Source organism: Corvus hawaiiensis, chromosome 3, assembly GCF_020740725.1.
Source record: "Corvus hawaiiensis isolate bCorHaw1 chromosome 3, bCorHaw1.pri.cur, whole genome shotgun sequence".
NCBI classification, from domain to species: domain Eukaryota; kingdom Metazoa; phylum Chordata; class Aves; order Passeriformes; family Corvidae; genus Corvus; species Corvus hawaiiensis.
The window spans coordinates 21675509-21693886 of record NC_063215.1 but is presented as its reverse complement, the minus strand read 5'-3'; the positions used below and the strand labels follow the sequence as shown (position 1 = coordinate 21693886).

The following is an 18378-nucleotide window of genomic DNA, read 5'->3' as shown; positions in this document are numbered from 1 at the left end:
AGTATTCATTACAGTCAATTCTCCTGAGGAGAGACACTGTATCAATGTTATTCTGCCAGAAATTAGAGCCAGAAAAAAGCTTTCCAGAAGTTCAGTATAGCTAGGAAGCCTAATTTACCCCTGTGTGAGCAATTACTTCTTCGATAAATTATGCACCATTTATTAATCAATGTATTACCTGTTCAAACAAGAAATAAAATCTTCTACTCTGCATATTTTAGCAGTAGATGGAATATTGTGCTGGAAGGAAACAGAAAGAAGAATGGAGGGAGTTAGGGCACTAAATTCAGGGTGAGACAGGAGAGATGTTTACCACAGAGTGAAAAATGTTCCATAAGGAATTGGTGACTTGAAGAGAACATCAAAGCTGTGAATATTTATAATGCATTTATCTCTTTCTAAGCCAGTCAGAGAGAAAGATCCTGACATTTTTTGGAATTGCCCTGCTGTGTTCCCACATTTTAGTTTGAAAACAATTATCACTCACTACTACCAACTATATTAAAATATTGCTTCTGTTAAATAGTGTCACTTTTGCTTCATAAATTCCCTTTGTCTTCACTGTACATTTGATCACTTTTCAGATCATACAGCTTATTAAGAAGGTCTCTGTGGACTCAACCAAAACATGCTCGATATTATCTGAAATTTAAAATTTAGTAAACAACCAATCACTACAAAGCAAGCATAAACATTCTGACCAGAGTATACGCCTTACGTATTTACTATACTGAATACGGAGGCATTTAAATTAGATGCTAGGAAAAAATTCTCAATAATGAGGGTGGTGAGGCACTGGAACAGGTTGCCCAGAGCAGTTGCAGATGATCCTTCCCCGAAAGTGTTCAAGGCCAGGTTAGATGGGGCTTTGAGCAATCTGGTCTAGTGTAAGGTGTCCCTGCCCATGGCAGTGGGGTTGGAACGAGATCATCTAAAATTCTCTTCCAACCCAAATCATTCTGTGATTCTGTTTAAAACTAGCTGTGTTAAGTTCTGCCTCAGAGCCTTCTGTTGCTGTGGTCACTTAGATACCTATTGAATGGCAGAGCATTTTGTGATGTGATCACAGCTGACTCACAACAGATTACAATGGGACACTGTTCTCTTGCTACATAATTGTACTGTTTACTACTACAGCTTTTAAACCTTAAAAACATCCAAATGTTGATTCATTGTATTTTTCTAATTCTCCGTTGGAAGCACTTAATTCTCTGGTAGCAGATTTTTCTGGAAGAAATAGCCTCTGACAAAAAAAAAAAGATATACTGAAAACCATGTAGAGTGACTGTATTTTTTTTTTAAATTTAGCTACAATAACATATTATTTAATATGACCTAGTATTTAAAAAATTATTTTGTAGCAGTATCCCAGAATACAATATGGGACATTATTCTTTTTAATTCCAAGTACTGAACTTACATCTCCAGAACTGGTTGTTCCTGAAGTTTCAACTGTAAATGTAACTCATCATATGTTAATAAGTTATCTCATTTTCAGTTGTGAGGGTAACATAGGTTTGCTACAGAATGCAAGTTATTTAGAACCAAGTAGTAATTGTATTTTTGCTGCAAGATCTTGCAATCAGTCAGCAGGGATAGTAAGTGACTACACAGTCAGCTAGGGCTGCATTTTGTTTCTGTTTCTGTCAGTGTTCCACTTTGGATTCTCCTCCAACTCTTCTTCCTGTTATCTCCATCATTCTTGGAGACAGTAACAAATTGCCTATTGCTTTCCGCTGTGAGTTGGAATGATTGATTTGTCAATGTCTAGTTAAAATATATTGTACAAGTCTTTATATGTCTTCATATTCAGAGGCTGATCTTTCTAAAAGATAATGTTAGGAATAGAGAACAGATGCAGGCACAAAGGATTCAGCATCATCTGTCTTGTAGAAAAAACTTAGTGCAAAATTTCCTTAACTGTCCCATTTCAAACACATTAATCATTTCAGTTTGTGTATCCTACTCAGTCAGATACATCAAGTCCTGAATTTGCTATGTTGAAATAATTATGGCAGAAAGGTACTATGTGGATCAGCAGAGTACAAATGTTTTCTACAGACATATTACAATGCTAAAATGGGACCAAATTCACTGCAGGTGGTAAACCCACCAGAAGCTATGAGACTGGAAAAAACCCCTGCATCAATGGAACAGAGCAGGAATTCCACTTACAAAGTTCATCTTTGTCCCTCTTCTGTTACATGTTCTATCACATCCAGATCTGATCTTTTGTGCTAGATGATGCTTCTGTACTTGGTTTTCCCAGTAAGAGAAATGGGTGTGTTTAATCTCCTTCCATGGTCTCTCTACTCTCATGTCACAGAATGAAAACTTGAAGCTCAGCTATATTGGTTTGGGGGATCATAAATATGTCTGTCTCCCCTCAGGTTATGGGTAATCTGAGTTCGCCTTTTCAAGGTTAAAGACACTGAACACTAAAAAACAAATTAGATTTATAAAGATTCTGCAAATAAATCACATTTCTCTTATTGTGACTTAAGCCATGATCCAGCACAAGAAAAGCAGCTTCTACTGTGTCATAGAAATAAAACACAGAGAGGGATCTCCCTTTCTTTGTTTCTTACTGCTCTTGAATATCACTATCTGTTGGTGATAGTTCAGATGTTCTTTATGCTTCCCCAATTCTGCTCTTGTCCCACCATATAAAGCTTTATCTCTCCTCCCCAATTCCAGCTTCTCCTTGTTAAGTGGAATTTGATCTTTTTTCTACCTGAAGTCCTCAATCAGTCAGTGAATCTGTTGCTTATTTACCAAACATCTGGAATTCAACCTTGAAAGCTGAATTTGTCCTTGTCATTAGTCTTGTGGGAGCTGCATTTATATCTATGGCTGTTGAAGCTTAGAAACCCTTCACTGCTAGTCTTTTGCCTAAAGCAAGAATTTTCCTTTTACAGGTTTTAGATCAATATGAAGACATTCATATACAGACTGTAAAAAAGCCCCATACTTGGAGTGCACTCAGACCCAACCTTTGCAGGCAGAGAACCTTTGGTATCAAGCAGGATTCCTAAATTATATATTGATTGCTGCAAAGAGTTTCTCATGGCAGAGACAGTAATAACATGTCCTTTTATGAGAGCACTTTTACAACATGAAGTAAATAATTCCAAAAATTCCTCTCCCAAACTGGGTTTAAACTCTCAGCAACTGGCTAGCTAGAAAACATAACACATACATAAACCTTACGGCATCAAGAATCAGATTTAGCTTACAGAAGAAAAGGCCAGAATTTGAACTGCATGGACTTTTCTTGATGATAAAGTGTCTAGTCTGCTAGCATAGACCAAATAAAGAAGAAAAAAGCCATTTTTGGCTTGTCTTCAGGAATATCCTCCGGATCCTCCCTGTTGTTTCTGTAGTACAAGGCAAATATTGCAGTGGTTAAACAGTCACTTAATCAGATGCTTCACCAGCAGAAAAGTGAAAATCACTATGTCTAGCACAAAACTATTTTTAACATAGTTTATACACAGTAAATACAAAGTAAACGAAGGAAGACAGAAAACACCCACATGTTTTTCATCAGTAAGGGAATTCATTTTCTTCTATATCAATATGATGAACTGAAGGTTATTGAGGAAAAGGCAAAAATAAAATATCCATGGTGCCATTCATGGCATTAACTTAAAGTCTTATTTCAGTTCACAAAATCCATAACTTACAATAATCTGCAAGAGTAATGTTGTTTCATCACTAGTTTTGGATGCTTTTGGTAAGGAACAGTGACTGTTGAGATGGAATTATCTTTTATTATTTCTTCATTATCTATTATTATTTATTTTAAGAATGGAGTCTGATTTGCAAACACATATATTCAGTTCTTAAAAAGGACACTTATTATATACTTGACAAACAAAAAATGTAATGGCATAATGAAAATTCAACACAAGCTAAAAACCCCCAAGAGATTACTGTCTCCACATATGCTGAAAGATAAATTATTTCCATGTTTTAATAATTAATCTGTCTCATAAGGAATGCTGATAATGGACATTAGTGTAACCAAGTTCAACATTCAAAGTTTCTAATTAAACAATGAGTCCATTCCAAACAGTGAACAAAATTATCTTTTTCTTCGACGTAACTTGTTGGACCATGTACAAAGCCCTATATCCAACAGAACACATTTGTCCCATTATCTTTTCATGGGCTACATTAGGTAAAACAAATAAAGAGTGAACCATGGCCTTTGTGCAGCATTAATGTAAGAGTTTATTCCTTTTGCTAAGCATGCCGAGGCATTCAGTGGCAGTCCATTTGTAACACCAAGAAAAACAAGCTGTGGGGAAAGAACACACTGACCCAAGTTTCTGCTATATTGTGTGGGGTTAAAATTTGTAAAACCAGCTCTGGGGTAGGAACTGCACTGTGCAGGACATGCTGCCTCTCGATGCACCTGGAAATGCATTTTTCCAGTAAGGGAAACAATACCATGTCAAGATTTTTCTGAAATATTTTTCAGAGACCAGCACTGAAAAGCTTGTTTAACATTCATCTGCATAAGCTAATTGTTATAAACACAGTTGCTGTCATTATATTTTTCATTTTCATGAACAGTCAGCCAGCAGATACAAAAAAAATATTTCCAACCACATACTCAAAGCTATTTCTTTGTCACATATTATTATAGAAAAATGTTGCCTTTAATATTTTATAAGGAGTGAGAAGATTCCAGTGACTAAAATTGTGATGAAAGCTTATGGAAAATAATCAGCAGGTACAGAAGACTAAATCAATCTGCTTGAAGTTCTTTGCTGTGAAAGTTCTAGCAGTTTTTCTACATAAGATTTCCACCAGTATCAGTTGTAGCTCTGCACTAAGTAAGAGCTCAGGATTTTCATACATTGTTGAGATGAATATTGCCAGAAGTTATCTAAGATTTATGCAAATGTACACTCTAGGAGAAACCAGCATTCTTTCTGCATGGAAATCTCTTTTAAATTAACGCAGGTTTTGGCTTCAAAACCATGTTCCTTTGCTAGCGCACTGTTTCTTAACCTTTTCAGACTAATGATCTAGAATCAAAGTAAAAATCATTCATGATCTGCTCGGTCAGAATGAAATATGTACATGTGTGCAATAATAATAATAAGGTAATTTATTTGTGCATGGGTTTCAGAGATGGATTGGAAATATTCAGTCTTGAAGCTTGCAGTGTGTGGTGATAGGAATGGAAGTTTTTGCTTTCTGTTACAGCTGTGCTTCTCAAACTTTACAATCACAGATGTTTTTAAGGCTCTCCCTCTACCCAGAAGAATTATACACTGATCAAGAAACAGTAACTTAATCTTCCATACAGAAGATCCAGTGGCACTTAGAGCATTTTGCATCTCACTCATGTTCAACTTTACATATAGAACTAGCTTCACCTTTTCCTAGAAAAGGACAAAGATACTGAAAATTCCCCAGTAGCACAAGGCTCCTGTTAGATATAGAACTGCAAGCTAAGGCAGGCCCAGGTTTCCTTATAAGCAGGTGTCTGCAGAGGCCAGGCTGACCATCTGAGCCTGCCCTGAGCCTGGGACAAAAGGACAGACCCAGGGAGTGATATGGTGAAAGCCAAATCAAATTTGAAAACTGTCCACGCCAATCTATATACTGCAGAATAAAAAAATCTGACCCATAATATCAGCTATTTCAGCTTTATTGGTTCAAATCCATTGTAAATTAAATAAGGAGTGAATGTTGACATGTACCACCTTTAAAAAAAAATAATAAATCTCTATGTTTAGGTAGAAATCCACCATGATTCTTATCCTACAAAGATGCAGAAGTATGTTTTTAAAACATAAAGTATGCTAGAAGCTGTAGGCAATATTCTGTAGACATAACTGTTCAACATAAAGAGATCTTCTCCAAATACATACAAAGCAGTATTACAGTTGAGTTGCAGAGCATGAAAATTAGAAGTTGAGGGAAAGCACAGACCATTCACACTATAAAAGAAATGTTTTCATTTATGAGACATCTAAAACAGCATCTTTAAGAGGAATATCTTCCTGCAGAAATTAACATTCAACAGACCAATCTGATATATAAGAACAACTACACAAAACAGGACATTTCATGTAATATGAAAATGTGCTAAACAGTTAGCAAAAGAAGAAAAAATGGAAGAAAGAAGCGTGTGTATATACGTATCTACTTCTATGCAGCGGTTAATTTAAAATACCAGCATCTTCTAGGCTGCACCGACCTTACTCGCACTGGCCTCCACTCCAGCAAACACTGCAGTCCTGAGACTATTTACTCCCCTACAGGAACAAATTACATTGGCAACTTCATTCAGTGTTGGCAGAGGAAATACTCACATTTCTAATGCTGCATTAAGCATGAAGCCTTAAGTGTGTGCTGACTATAGCCTTTGAGGACAACTTTTCTCCCCTCATCCCTAGAAATCAAATCAGCTTTTCACTTATTCTTTCATATTGGAGCAAAAGAGAGAAGATGGTCCTTGTCTTTGGTTTTGTTTGTTTGTTTAATCGCAATAATGTGAAGTGAATATGCATTTGGGACTACATCCGATTTATCTAAATTAAATCTTTTTTTTTTTCTTTGGTTTGCAAAACTCAGGGGAGTGGATCAGCAGATAAAAAACCAAGAATAACAATGTAGCTTTGAGTACAGCTGTTTCCTGTATATATGAGAAGTAAAAAGAGCTGAAGAATTAATTTAATTTATTCCAAATATAAATTAAGGGAAGGCCTGGAACACACTTTATTAAAGAAAATAATTTATTTTCTTAAAACAAAATGAGATTTGTTTCTTCAAACATTTTTATCTTAAGTAACTACAAGATAGCCTGTAAAAGAACCAAAATTAGTATCACCATATCTCACACTCAGTTTACATAGGACCTAGGCTTTCGAATATACCATTATCTATTTAAATTCAACTAGATAAAATGGGCAGATTTATTACTAGTTATAGACAAAAGTATTCATTTTAATAATATCATATATAACTTTTAAAACTATATATGAATGATCAGCTCAAAATTGAATCTTCAAATATTTCAAGTATAGCCAGACACAGAACTTTTTCAGCAGCTAAATCTTTAGCAGACATACTGTAGACAAGTCTTGCTGTCTGCCTAAATACAGGCAACACGAAAATACAGTAGCAACATGTGGTTCAATATTGTTTCAAGAAAAAAATACTGTAACTCTTTCCTAAAAATCACAACATACATCACATCTCTTCACTTTATAGTCCAAGAACAATGCCCATTGTGAATATACTCTAACTGGGTATCTTAAAGAAATTAATTAGTAGAATCTCACACATTAGCCCAGTGAAAGAGATTAAAAAAAACAAAAAGAATTTAGGTTCATATAATCTCCAAATTTTGCAGGTTATTTTTAAAAACACTAACTTGCATGTTTTTGTAAAAAGAAAGTTCAATGTTTACAGACTACCCAATGGAGTATGACAGCAATACAATTCTGTGAAACTTGAAAAAGTTTCTATAAAAATGACAAATCAAATCACTTTGAGAGTAGCAACTAAAGTGTTAAAAAATGTTTATTAAAAATACTTGGATCAGGAGGAAGTTTCATACCACCAGTAATTTAATTTATTATTATTTAAATGCTAGCAAGGAAGTTCACACAGGCACACAAATGTGTCTGCTTATGAAAACCAAGGTGTTGCTGTACAAATAGATCAAAGCAGAAAGATTGAAGACCTTGACCCTATATTTACATAAAATTTTTCATACATGACTGAATAAACTCAGCATTGTCTCAATCACTTCAGGTAATAATTAAGAATTATAATTATATTGATAGCAGGAACCATAATCTATTTAAGTATTTCATGGTACATATACAAAATAAGAAACCTTCTCATGTGAAGAAATTGTGATTTTTTTTTTATAAGTAGCGGGAAAAGAAGAAATATTAAAATTAGGCAAAGTATATTTTATTATCTATTATTGTTTCCTTAAAATGTAAGGATTATGTGTTGTGAAATGTACTTTTCTTCCTCAGACAACTTTTATTTTATTACTGGTAATTGTTGGTCTACTAAATACAGCAGAAGTATAAAAACTTAAGACTACAGGACTCTTGAAAGTCATTGCCAGCAGCGGCAAAACTGTCAGTTCTCAGTGTGGATTACTAAATGTTTAGATTAGCAAAATGAAGATTAAGGAAATTCTCTGGAGTTATTAATATGCCTGCAATAGTTTTCCACGAGATACCAGGGGAAATGTTTATATTCAGAGCCAGAATTACATGGATGGAATATCATCAATATTAAGACATATTGCCAAGTTTAGGGTATTTTTTCGAACTACCTACTCTCGAGATCCTTTATTTAAAGAGGAAAAATAAAACCAAAACCAAACAAAAACCCTCAACCAAACAAAATAAAACAGGCCAACAAAAAGAAATCAAAAAACCAGACTTATTTCCCCCCAAACTCCAACACACTAGCACTAACCAGAGCACAGAAGGCACCAAAGCTGACAGCACCTGAAATAAACACATGTCTAACACTGACATTTCTGAAAAAGACATTTTTTTCATCAAGGAATATAGAGTTTTTTTGTTGTTACTATTGTCAACTATTTATTAATGTTTCTGTATTTCCCAAATTCTACTAAATATTTTATGCATCATGTGAGCAAATATAACTAAACAGTACAATTGTTTTTATTTCAGAACATTCAAAACTTCTTTTACTAAATAAAATCAGAATAAAAATAAATTAAATTCATCCTCCACTATTAATCATATTAAAAATCCTTCTACAATTAATTGACATCAACTTCTGTAAAGGTAAATCTGTGACATATGCTAGCATTCTTGTAACTGCTAAAAATTTTGCACAAATATTTTTTCTCAGAGAAAGACAAAATTATATGGGCATCTTAGCTCAAAAAATTTAAATCAACAGTAAAAAACATCTTAAACTTCTGACAACTGGATTTATTATCAGATGAAATATAATTGTGAGAAGTTTCTGAATCTTTTGATATTTGGAGTCATGCAGTATCTATGCATTGGCTGCATGAACTCTTAACTGTTTAAATTAAGAGAAAAGCAAGTTTAGGAAAAAAATCCCAATGTGCAATGTGAGATACATTAAGAAATAGGTCTCCTCTAAGGTCTCATTTTGCACAGAATATTTCTTTTACTAATTAAAAGACTCACTATTTAAAGTTTGCTACCACAAACCCAACCAGTTCTTGTGCCAGTTACTGGCAAAAAGTAATGGGTGTACTTAATTCAAACTGTGGGTGTATACCACAGCTCAAAAGAGATCTGAGACACTGAGGAAGAATCTGAATTGCCTGGTAAAATTATAGAAAGAATAAGATGCTACTGGAGTTATGAAGGATATTAAAAATGCCTGTAAGAAAAGCTTTCATTTGCATAGGCTTTGAGAAGACAGAGTGGTCTACTGAAACCTTGGCTGCCACCAAAAGTTTTTTTGTTTTCTGCTTTGATAATATAGAAAATTAAATTTGATCATACAGTCCTTCCAAAACCTTCTGTGAATAAGTACAAAGATTTAGAAAGAACAGAAACATCTGCTAGAGGATTAATGGGGATACTTGTTCCTGAAACTTCTCATGACTACACCGGTGTGTCAGAGTACCTCAGCTGTGACAAAGACTGAGCTAGGCACACGCCTGTAACATGCTGTCCTCACTTAAAATCTGAGCAGGAATAAAGCAAAGAACAACCCAACAATGTTTACTATGACAACATAATCTGTCAACTGCAGATCTCTTCACCAAAGGTAGCTGTTGTCACCTCTCTGAAAACGTCATTGCTGCTCTTGCGTTTCCAGATGATGGATCAGCTTGAAGTAGCCACACTAACGGGATTTGGCAACTTTAGTTTCCTCGCAGTATAAAAAAAACACCTGACGGTCTTCAAATATCCCACACTGAGAGGAATGGTAGCTGGCACACTATCAATAACACAGCAAACCCATGATTTTTGAAACAGAACACACAAGCCTTTGCAGCTCATACAAAAGACTTACTCTCAAACAGAGATTTCGGCTTTGTCCAACTCATTCTCTTTAGATAGATGAAAAGGAGGACACATGACACATTTAACTGCAGAACCACAAGTTCCCGGGAAAAACACTGAAATGAGAAATCTTTACTCTCATAATTTATATCTTCCTTCCATATCTGATACATTTTCACTCTACAAAATATGCGCCCACATTGCTCCCCACCTGTGCAACAATGTGCATGCAGATAAATGCACTTGCTTCCTGCAGTGCAGCACTAACTGCTAAAAACTTGGCAAAGCGCTCCCAGCACAGAGCTCTGTTTTACACAGTCATTCTTATGACACTTAGATAATCCAGGACAAAACCACTGGTCTTGAAAGGGGAGTGATGGTTAGAAAAAGGATGAACTGTAACAAGAACAGTGAGACCACAGTTGACCAATTTGACAAGCAGAATTTGAGGCTTGCAAAATGCTTCCATTCTGTCACCTCTGTTACAGAAAGCAGAGCATGAAACTCACACCTAGCTGCCTGCAGGTCTTTCAAGAAATGGCATAAACAGCTTCAGAGGAACTTGGAAGACATAAGATGTGAAACACTGTCTTCCTCTCAGCCAAGCCGGGGAGATTTCCCCACATCTACTATTTCTCAAATGAATCTCTGCTTAACACTTTGGAAACTAGTATAGGAGGACTACACTGTGGCATGTCTGTCCTGTATCTCTGCAAATTCACCTTGATATACTGAAATACTTTAAGGCACTTAATGAACTTTGGGGTTTTTTTATCTGATAAGGAAGGGGAAAAAAAGGAACTTGGAGGCAAACAGTATCTAACTTTAAGTGATATTCTCTGAATTTTCCTCAAATTCCAAAAATCCAAACTACAAGCCACAAAGTATCTCAAATTTCTGGAGAAGGTTACAGAGAAAAGTCAGAAATTATACCTAGAACACTGCAAAAACTTGATTTTTCAGTTCTTCCCTTCTCTTATCTATGATGAAACCACAATAGAATTTATAGAACATTGCATAGGAAAAGGATATTTTTTGAGGGTTTTTTTTGTTTTGGTTTGGTTTATACAACAGAGATATGAAGTTTCTCTTAGAATGGCCTTCTAAAAACTAAAGTCATATCTACAGAGCAACTGCTTCTTCATCACAAAATCACATATCAAACTTCTGTGAATGTTCAGTGCTAGATAAGAATTTGTGCTAATCTGGCATGTAAAAAAGTTCAGATTCTAAGTCTTGTCACTAATCAAAGATGACACTTATGTCAATATTTTTAAAACTGAGGAAGAGAATTAATAATTAGCATTCCACTAAGACTGTGTTTTAGAGGAGAGACAGGTGATCCAGAAGACATTCACTCCTGGGAAAGTTCACTTCTAGTTATCTTTTGATTGTGGCTTTTTAGTCATATAAATGTTAAAAAAAATATTACCCTTCTTTTTTAATTCTCTTTTTACAAAGTCCATATATATTTATTAATATTTGCAAAACCGAAGAGGTATGAAAGAGCAGTAATGTAAAGAAAGGAGAACTATTGTTACAAAGCAGACACAGCATATAATAAAACAGAACTAATCCAATGCATAACTTTACAGCTGGCCAAACTTATCAGGAGAGAAATATCTCAGGAAAGGCAAACAAACACCAATCTCATTTTTCCTTTTCATACATGTATCTGTACTATTATAAATTTATCAAATAAAGGACAAAGAAAATTAAAAAAATCTACAATTGACTGTTTATTAAAGGAATACAGTCAAAACAAATTTCTAAAATAGTTATTTGTCAGTAGATAACAAAGGAGAAGGAGATAATTATTATTTAATTTACTGAGTTATTTCCCTAGATGCAAGGTCTCAAAGCCTTCCACTTCCAGGCTTTGTATCTTAATAACTTCTCCCTCCTAAACTTATAAAACATTAGAAGCTGAAACTTCTTTTTCAGCAACTATTCAAGATATAAAGCTGAATGTCTTTGGAAACAGCCTATTTTTTAGTTCATATATTTCACTCCAGGATTTACATTGACTATTTTGAACTCTGTTTCTTAGAAAGACTCCAGGTGGTTGATTTCAAACTAAGGCCAACCTTTTAACATTTTTTTTAAAACAGCACCAATGTTAATAAATAAATAAATTAGAGATTTTTTCCTCAATAATAGCCTACTTTAAAAATCATAATTTCATTGCTTCAGCATTCATTTAAGTAAAATGTGGGTCTCATCTTGGCATTTAATTAGCCACTTGGAAAAAACCCTAACAAAACAAACCAACAAACACTGTCATGTGGATACGTATTTGAGCTGCGTAAGTTACTGCTTAATTATCTTTATTTCAGAAGGAGTATTTATTCACCTCACCTGCTAAAATGTGTTAACCTCTCTGTAAATGTAGTATCAAATCTAAAAACATTTTTCATTTCTTTTTATGTCCAATCTCTTTGTTTTCCATGCTCAGATTGATGTCCTTAAATGTCTCTTTACACTCTTGCTTACTGCCAAATTAGTTTGACAAACACACAAAAGAATAAGAAGTAAATATTTCAATTTGTTCTAATGGAATATTTTTCCCTTAAGATATTTTCTACCTGGAGCATGTGCTGTGCTTTACTCAGCTTAATTCAAATCTTTTCTTGTATCTAACATAGGGTAGAATGTTTTTCATTAGTTTCCGTCATTCATGTACTATTTCCAATCTATTGTGCACAAGTATCATTAGATTCAAGTGTTCACCTCTAGCTGCTTTAAAAAATATTAGTAGGAAAACACACTCACCTTCAGGCTCCCCACAGAGTGTACACTGTGACTCTGCAAAGAAAAAGAGAAAATTATAATTTCTTTATTTTAAGATGTCATAATTATATCCAAATATAACAAAACTTGGAGAACTTGAAGTTAGAACAAAAAATGAAATTCTATTTTCAGCACACATTTCTTAACAGCTGGAAAATAATTTTTTTAAAAAAGGATTTTTCCAGGAAGAATTTTAAAATAGAGCTATATAAATGTTTAGTTACATTCATATAACTATCACCTTCAGGGACCAGCTGATTGCATTCATGTAGCAGGACTTTTTGTTTCCACATGACTTTTTTGTATTTTTATATGTACAATACTGCAGTGATAATAGTCACTCAAATCAAAAGTTTAAGCCTGCTAATATTTTACTTTTGGAGGTAGCAAACAGTAATAGAGTTATATTCCTTTCTCATAAAATACTCCCGAGTCCTCCCAGGCAAGAGAAGTCAAACAGTCATTCAAATGTACAGTTATACTCTGCAAAATATTCAAGTATAGAAACGAAGGCAACAAAACTCCATCATAACAAACAAACAATCTCTAAATGTGCAGTTACTATTTTATCTACACACCAGTATTTGGAAGCTGGTTGTCTTAAAATCTTTTTTGCACAATGTACAAATATATGGAAACATGGAGGAAATATTTTGAAGTATCTCTTGAGACCGAGCTGCTTCAGGAGTCAGTAAAACAAGGCTACTGTTTAGAATCCAAATACCAAAATCAATTGAAATTCCAGGGAATATAATCATGTTGGCAGATAATTCTGATATACTGTTAAAAGTCCTACTAGAACAAGAAAGTACAGTGTATTTTATATCACAAATCTCTGAAATCTTCATTTTAACCCTCAGGTGAAAAACGACATCTCCAACAGCAACAAATATGCTGAAGCAAATATATATGCAGGCACACACACACACGTGTGTGTATACCTTTTAATATAAAATCAGTACAAAAAGCAGTTTAATATGCCTGGCAAATCGAAGTCCACTACAAAAGCTTGCTGAAATTATGTCCACCTTGAACAGCAAATAGAAGATTGGACTTTAGCTGTGATCTTCACTCAAAGGCAAAAAATGACAGAAAAATACAACATGAAACACAAATGTGCACTGAGCAGATTGACCTCTATAGCACTGCTGTGACACTGCCAGTTATTTAGTAGTACTTTCTCCATACACATAAGAAGCTGTCTCACAGTAACCCAGTGTTGCAATGGCACTTCACCCTACATCTGTCATATATTTTAAACACTTTAATCATTGGGATTTTTCTACTGCTAGAGGCTGTGGCATGCATGTGGGAAAGGAATGAGAAAAAATAAGTTTTACCAGGCAGCTCTGCTGCTGACAGGTGGATCACAACTTTTAGAAAGCCATAAAGTTGCATGATAAGAGGAAAGAAATTTGATGCGGTTCAGCACCAAGAAACACGTAGTCAAAGCTTGTATCGACAGACTTATTAGTGTCCCCAGCAGAGCTGACAAACTAGAAACAAAATCCCAACAGCAGGCTTGAGAAAACCTCCAGTGAAGAGCACAGAAAGCCTGGTCACAGGTAAGTCAAGCCAGTTTCTTTCAATTCTGGATGAAAAATGCACTTGCCATAAGACAAAGTGATGCAGAGGAAGGATCTCAGAAGATATTTTTTTCACGTTTAACTCGAAGGCTTTCTGAGGCTTTACTGAGATGGGCTGTCTGCCTGTGTGCAGTTTGTTATCCTGATTGATAAGGAAGAACAAGCCGAGACTTGGTTTCTGGACTTCTTTTTTTTTTTGATCCTCTATGTTCTGCTAACTGCTGCTTCACCAGTTTTTTACAATCCAAGGAGTCTGCCTGACATATTTTGTACCTCCAAACACCATCTTCCAAAGGTCCCCACTCAACAGCACAAATTACTAGCTTCCCTCTTTTTTCCTCATAAACATAAATTAGTGCCAATATTACAAGTCTGCAGCAGGCTAGATAGTCTATCCGCAAAATAAGGCTTGCAGCTACAATTAGTGCCAGAAAGTTGTCAAAAGCTAGAGAGATGTCAGCACTATCCTGCCAGACTACTGTTTTTTTGGACTTTTTTCAGATGTTTCTTTAAGGTCCCATATCTTTGGGCAACCCAGGTATCCTCCTATCTCAGCATGCCTGGGGAGACTCCATGGGGGAATTTTGTTTTTATGCCTTCCAGAGGCTGGGAATCATTTCAAACTGACAGCAGCACGTCTCTCTCTACACTAATAAGAAGATGTGGATAATTCACCAGTAAGCTTCTGTTTATGAATTTCTCTGCTGTAGTTTGCCACTGAGGTGGCAAACTACATACCCTTGTCGTTGTGCTTGACACATAAATATTGAGTGACAAAGAAAAACACAACCACTTCTAGTAGGCATGTAAACAATGTGACAAGGAGGTTGTACAGAGCCCTGTTTTCCACAGAGACTGTGTGTGTGAGAGAGACAGAAATAATTATTTCTCTATACAGTCTGTTTAGATCTGTACATTCTATGGCTATTGTTGAGAGACTGCATGCCCTCATTTTCCAAAATCACAACACATAAAACATACACAAGGCAATCAATTATCGGTAGATTTACATTATATGGAAATACAGAAATGTTAAAATGCTGTTAAGAAGCTATGACTTGACACTTATTTTAACTTCTTTTCTCTGTAATGAAGTTGCTGTATCTTAGTAGAAAAGATCTTTCTGGAAGATGGCTCAATATTAAACACCTGTACTAATTTTTTCTAATTTTAATTTCAGTTCTGGGGGCAGATGACAATGAAGGACATGACAACAGTGTAAAAAGCTACCACTCCATCAGGTGAAATTACATTGCTTAGGCTTAGATCCATCTCACCCAAAATTGGTGTATCAGCATTAGTGTTCAAAAATTACCAATGAGCAGAAAGAAACAGCCACCTAATCCACCTTAGAAAATTATGTAGCATGAAATCAAATTCAAGAAGTCACCTTTTTTTTAATTACCCATTACTTTACTTTTTTATGTTGTAAAAGGTCTTAGAATTCATAATAATATTCGCTGCAAAAGAGAAATGTTATTATAGGGAACTAATTCAGCCTCCCACTGAGAGCAGAGAAGGGCTTTTGCCAGCACAAGTTCAACTCTGCTGGGGCTTAATAGTCAATTCCTGAAAGTCACCAAGGATGGACATTCCACAACCTCAATGAGCAGCCTGCTCCAGCACTGCATCAGCCTCATTAAGCTGTCTTTGAATCTCTTGGTCTGCAGTTTGTGGCCATTTTCCCTTGTTATTTTACTCAGCATTGCCAAAGTGACTTTTGCTCCATCCAGAACCAGAGGAAAGTAATAACCTTCTCAACTTGCTAATCATACTCATCCTGACACAGCCCAGCACACACTTTACCTGTTTGCAATGAGAATACTGTCTATTCACTCATATGTAGCTTAGTATTCATGTTCATTCAGAAAAAAATAAACTAGTATATCAAGTCTTAATAAGATGAGTCCCCTGATGCAAGTCTTCCACCTATTATAGCAGTGCTAATGTACATGAAATTATGGCCTCAGACAAGTAACTTTCCTACACCCATGATGGATAAAATGTGGAAGTGGATGGAATAGAAGCAGGGACATTACCACATTTCAGACAAAGATATTTCTTAAGCTTCTCCCTTGCACAGTTACTAGGAATGGATTATGCTGTATGTATCTGATCCACCCAAAGTATTACAGTGATACTTTCACAGGAGGTATTCTTTCTTTGTAGTATGTTGCTAATCAATTGCACTTAACAAAGGTGCTCCTTCTTGCAAACACTCATACATCTGAGTAGCTTTTTTTCATAGTTCTCAATAGTAAAATGACTAATATAGGTGAGTGTTCAGAGATTTAAGACCCAATAAATCAATAGAACAAGGAAAACTTGTATTTATATTATTAATCTCACCCTGTCATTTTGAAACTGTCTAGCCAACAGAAATAATCTTCCTAGATACAAGAACTTGCTGACAAAATAGGTCATAAGAAAGATCTTTTGAAGAAACAAATTTATCATGAAGACACAGTATCTTTTTTCCCTCTAAATATTATGAAATGTATTTCATTTTTATAGTTTTTCTTGTTTAACCTAAAAGATAAGAACAACTAAAAATAATAAACCCAGACATGTTGTAGAGTATTTGAACCTTGATAGTGTGCCCCAGCCAAACCATTTTTAGTTATTTTTTCCAGAGCCCTCAGAGTGGGACCAGGCTGGAATTACCCTCACTGGCTTCAGCTGGCCTTTCCACCTTCAGCTGCAGCACATCAGCCCCAAGAGGGGTTTCAGCTCCAGTCTGAAGGTTTGAGGGGAGAGGCTGGGTAGGCTTATATCTGCTCCCTGTTCTTTGCTGTTTTGTTTGGATTTCCTGGACTAACTTGGCTGCTGATCACTGGGTGGGTTTTGTTGCTGTCATCATCTTGATGCTGCTTGCCTGGATCAGGAGCCCCACCTGTTAGAGCCCTCAGGAATTCATCAAGGACTGAAAGGTAAACTGTACTAAATTGGAAAAGAATTGAGAAAGAAGCTGAAAAACTAAATACCAAGACAGCAAGGAATAGATAAAAAAGGACTGTGCTGCACTAGGGTAAAACCAATCATATTATCAGAAAAGTGTGTGTGGAGCTCATGGACAAAATAGAGAAACCAATCAAGCAATGTGAGATCTCATGCACAGCAGTTGCAAAATGTATACGTACTGCATTGTGTAAAAGTTGTAAAATGTATAGGTAGAGTAATATGTATACGTATAAGTAGTATAAGATAGGCAAGAAAAATGCATAACTACTGTATTATGTAGAAGTTGTAAAAGGTAAGTAGTGTGATATGTGGAAGTTATAAGTTATAGAATGTATAAGTAAGTGAACTGTATAGGTTATGTATAAACAGGTAGAATGTATAAGTAAGCAAAGTGTATAAGTAGGGTATTATGCCAAAGTTGTGAGATATGTGAGTGGAGTGCATCTTAATAAGATGCTTCTGCGTAATCATATTGATTCGTTGGTCAGAAGGCATGAGTTCCCACACAGACATATAAATGCCAACATTATTTCTCAAAAAAAAGCTGAGTTAAACATTCAATTTTAAATCAGAGAGAAAATAAATTATTCTGCTAAACGTGTTCACCTTTTGTTCTTTGTATATACTTTTCTTGTATGGCTGGTGCAAGTACAATCAAATCTATGATAAAGAGGTACGGTAAGGAAAGCAATATAAGGGCCAGGTGAAATACACAAAATTGCTGGTAAAAAAAATTACAAATCAAAATATCCATGCAAGCTATATAATGTAATAGGATTAAGACACCACCTATCAGTAATATTTTTAGTTAAAGAAAATACTTGAAGGTACTTAACACTACACTTTACTGTACAATATGCACTCAACAGGGGTTTATCCAGATTATGGTGTCCAATCTGGATGAGTTTTGATCAGGTTTTGTGGAAGTGACAATATGGTGAGAAATAATATGCGAAGGTGAGAAGTAGCACTGGGGATAACTTGTCACCTCAGCACTGCATTCAGAAAATGCCTGAGGTCAGCACTTC

General features: G+C 35.3%; 1 protein-coding gene across 16 annotated transcripts in view; it reads right to left on the bottom strand.

Annotated features, from left to right (window-relative positions):
• Positions 1 to 18378, bottom strand: part of DLGAP2 (DLG associated protein 2) — a 466127-nt gene that overhangs the window by 223572 nt on the left and 224177 nt on the right. For all 16 annotated transcript variants that reach the window (XM_048296314.1, XM_048296315.1, XM_048296325.1 and 13 more), the window contains one exon: positions 12786 to 12818. In XM_048296314.1, the coding sequence (XP_048152271.1) occupies positions 12786 to 12818 (33 nt within the window). The remainder of the gene's footprint in view (positions 1 to 12785; positions 12819 to 18378) is intronic.